At 32.1% G+C, this 4,136-nt stretch overlaps 1 protein-coding gene across 2 annotated transcripts in view; it reads right to left on the bottom strand.

The window, feature by feature from the left end:
• Nucleotides 1-4,136, bottom strand: part of LOC106461012 (bone morphogenetic protein 2-like) — a 59,985-nt gene that overhangs the window by 30,700 nt on the left and 25,149 nt on the right. For both annotated transcript variants that reach the window (XM_022387818.1, XM_022387819.1), the window contains exon 3: nucleotides 2,585-2,744. In XM_022387818.1, the coding sequence (XP_022243526.1) occupies nucleotides 2,585-2,744 (160 nt within the window). The remainder of the gene's footprint in view (nucleotides 1-2,584; nucleotides 2,745-4,136) is intronic.

Raw genomic sequence — 4,136 nt, 5'->3', positions numbered from 1 at the left:
AATTATTGTTATTTTTAAGTTAAATGTGATTTAATAAAGTACTAAATAATTCATGTTTTTGAACCGGATGAACTAAGATATTTTGGTTTATTTATAATTGCATTTGACTATATCGTATTTATAATTCTTTTTTTATTGTATCTTATTTATAATTCTTTTTTTATTGTATTTTATTTATAATTCTTTTTTTATTGTATCTTATTTATAATTCTTTTTGTATTTTATTTATAATTCTTTTTGTATTGTATTTATAATTCTTTTTGTATTGAATTGTATTTCTTTGTAATAAACAGATGATAATAATACTATCGAGAAACAAAATTTTGACATTTAAAAAGCACTAGAATATCTGGTTAACAGATAAGTTAGACATGCTATTATTTACATTAGATTTTTGGGTTAACAAAATACAGATATTTTGACAAATACGCCAAAATCTCGAACTAATTTAACTAAACTAAATGAATGCTTTCAAGGTCTTTTTTACAATTCTATGTTTTTCTATACATCTGTCTGATTAGATGTCTCTTTCTCTGTCTGTCTTTCTGGTTTCGTTTGTCTGTCTGTTTATATGTGTTTAACCCTTCATTCGTTACTTCAATGACACAAAAACGTAGTTAGAAAGCTTACAAAACCGTGGGCTTTAGTTGCATATAATTATGAGGACTTGTGCCATCATATGCATTATATTTCTAGAGTTCATTAGCTATTACGCACTTTGTCGTCCCAACATAACACTAGACCTAAGCCAATGTAATGAATAGGTAAATTTGAAAGATTACAATATTAGAAAATAAGGTTATGCTTGTTTTGTTTGTTTGTTTTGTAATTATGCACAAAGCTACAGAATGGGCTATCTGTGCTCTGCCCATCACGAGTATCGAAACCCGGTTTCTAGCGTTGTAAGTCCGCAGACATACCGCTGTGCCACTGGGGGGGGGGGGCAGGTTATGCTGAGCTGAGTTCGTATAAACCTGGTAACGTATTACCAATTGCAAGAATTTCACGAATCTGTAATTGTATTTCTTGATAAGCTTGACTAAAGATGATGAAATTGCAGTTCCAACAAAAGTGAAAACTCTGCACTAGCTGAACATGCAAATTATACTGGACATGTCAACCAGTGGAAAAAAAAAACTGTTATTCTGACTCAACCGAGTAATATGACGGCTAGAAATATTAAAAAAACATTAGAAACAATGAAACACAGTAAAAACAATTTGATCTTAAATAAGGATGAAGGGTTACGAAATATCTTATTAAAGGGTTTAAAAAGAACTAACGTTAGGTCGTAGAATAATATTATAAGTTTACTTACTGCTAGTATTAAGTAAGATAAAGTTTAGCCCTAACTAAAATAAATCAAAAAACGTACACAACTTACAGTGTTAATTTATCTCTTTATCGAATATAGGCCGTACTCAGTAAAGGCTTAACTAATACTAATTTGACCACACATTTTGCAGGTCTCTGGTAGTTTTATAATAATAGTTTTACAAGTTATTGAGCTTCTACTTACAAGTGTACAATTATTTTATGGCTTAATATAATAACTAACAATTTTTTATATCTTCTCTATATTTGTAAAATACCATATAATGCTTTACTTCCTTCTAATTTGTTTGCTTTTCTTATGCTGAACAGACTGATTTTCAAATATTTTATTTATTTGCTTTTTTAAATAATAGAGAATATTTAAACAACTGTTTGCACTGTTTATGTACTGTTTTCTATCTGGTATTTTGGACTTTAATTAAATTTAATCTAGTAACCTGTATTTTTCTACCCAAGAGCTCTAATTCTAGTTGGTTCTTCCTTAAAAGCAAAATGCGATCAAAAAGAATATAGCGCCCTCTGTAAGTAAGTATTTTTCTCATTGTTATCTTACGGGCATTTCTTCCGTGATATTTCGGGATTTATCTTCATTTTCATGAGACTTGTTACACACACACACACAATTGTCGATTTTCGTTAATAATTTATGTACTTGCTATAGCGAATATTCTATAAAAAAATATAAGCAAAATGTTACTTTCTATATTCTCCGTGCCCAGTTCTAATTAAACAAGCCTGCGATGGTTTTTATTGTCTTGAAATTTTTCGCTGAATACTAAAATGATATCCATTTTTCTTCATCACGTACAGATTTTTTCACAAAACGTCATAACGCAATACATAAAAGAAAGACCACAGCACGTAGTTTAGAGACTAAAAGACGTAAATTTCACAAAAAAATCAGGATGAATAAGGATGCATATTCGTTTGACATCAATGTTCTTCCCTTTTCTTCAGTTTGTTTGTATTTTTGTTAACAAACATAATAATAAAAAATGTTCATTGTGGTAAGCGAAATGATAATTTGATCTAAGTAAGAGTTTTTCTCTTCCCGATTTGTAAAAGAAAAAAAAAATCCTTACGTGATAGAAAAAAAAGAATATTATTTTCGAAATCTGCATAGCTGAATTATAGAACATCCATTATTAAAACCAAAACAACTTTTATGAAGTTTAAATTCGCAGGCCTGTGTAATTTTGGAATATTAGTATTTTAGCAAAGAACGTCTGAAATATTGACACCCCCTCACCCAGGTTTGGGCTCTTCCCTTGTAGCCATTCCAGAACAGCAGGTTTAACATAGAAGACCTCCCAGCCTACAGAGTGGACACTGATACGACGTGTAGCCAACAGTTTGTTTCTTTCTTTTTTGCTGATTGTTTCGGGAAGCATTATTTGGTACACCTGCACCTGAAATGACGAATACAATATATATATATACATTCTAGAGAAACGATAACACAAAATTATAGCAATAATCATCATTACAAATTTGACGTCTTTACATACACATTACTACATAGTGATGTGAATAATTTGAAGAGCTAACCTACTTCCGGTTCTCTAAAGTAAGTTCCAGTCATTGTTTATATTGTTGTTACTGGTGTTGTAAAAGCCAGTTAAGGTATAAAATGAAATAGAATTCAGTAAAGTTTAATAAGATCAGAACTAGATATGAAATTATATATTGTGATAAGCAGCTGGATGTTTAATTTTCTCCTATTTACATGTATAAATTAGAAAACAACTAATGGTCTTTCAAAGTGTGTCTTTTGTTTTTGGTTAGATATAGTACTCGAAGAAAATGAGTGAAAACCAGATGAACAAACTGAAGCGACTAAGTACGTACTTTGTTAGCAACGAAAAATATCATGTGCTTTAACTAATTGTAAAGTTTTAAGAAATAGCACATTCATCGAAACCTCTTCCGCGATATCAAGAAACATTAATCAGACACTTTCTTTCTCGTGAAATGTTGCTATACATCGCAAACTTTATATTTATAAACATAAATACACTTTAAAAAATAATTGTGAACTTCTGTTCCGGTGTTTGGACAATATTGTACCTAATTATTATGAAAAATGGCATAATTGTTTAGTTAAACTAGTGTAAAATGCCTGCATTCTGCTGCATGGTTCAAACCATTCTCATGATTCACAGAGGCTCCAATGAACCTACCAAGCTCCTCCGTTATCCACAATCACTTCTCTAGGTACCGCAAGAGGGATCCGTACCCGACAAAAACCCGCTAGGTCGCCCGCCCGTGGTTCCTGACCACACGTGCCTAGTTTGGTCCTCAAGATTGTGAGTGGGGATATGAATACAGTTTTAAAAATAGACCCCCCGCGATCCTGTTGAGTATCAGGATACATACTCCGGTGCCTGGTTTGAGATTAGCGACCATACAAACCTCCTCCTGAACCTTCAGCATACCTGAGAGATTTTCCGGGTCCATTTTAGCTCCCTTAGTACGGCAAATAAATAAGGATAGAGGGGTAACGTCATATAGATAAGAACCCCTCCCCCTTAGGCCACCCGACTTCGCCTGCCAAGCTTAGTCCTACTAATAATGGCTGGAGACGGCTTAAATGGGTAATGAAGAAAAACTTTAATATAAGTTTAACATAACAGCAAATGTACAACGTTTCGATAAGGTATTGTCGAAACGTTGTACATTTGCTGTTATGTTAAACTTATATTAAAGTTTTTCTTCATTACCCATTCAAGCCGTCTCCAACCATTATACATTAGGTAAAGTTATCAACTTCATAAGGTAATGTTATCAACTTCATAAGGTAA

This window comes from Limulus polyphemus, unplaced genomic scaffold (assembly GCF_000517525.1).
Source record: "Limulus polyphemus unplaced genomic scaffold, Limulus_polyphemus-2.1.2 Scaffold880, whole genome shotgun sequence".
Taxonomy (NCBI): Eukaryota; Metazoa; Arthropoda; class Merostomata; order Xiphosura; family Limulidae; genus Limulus; species Limulus polyphemus.
Note: the sequence above shows the minus strand (reverse complement) of the source record. Positions and strands in the feature narration are given on the sequence as shown.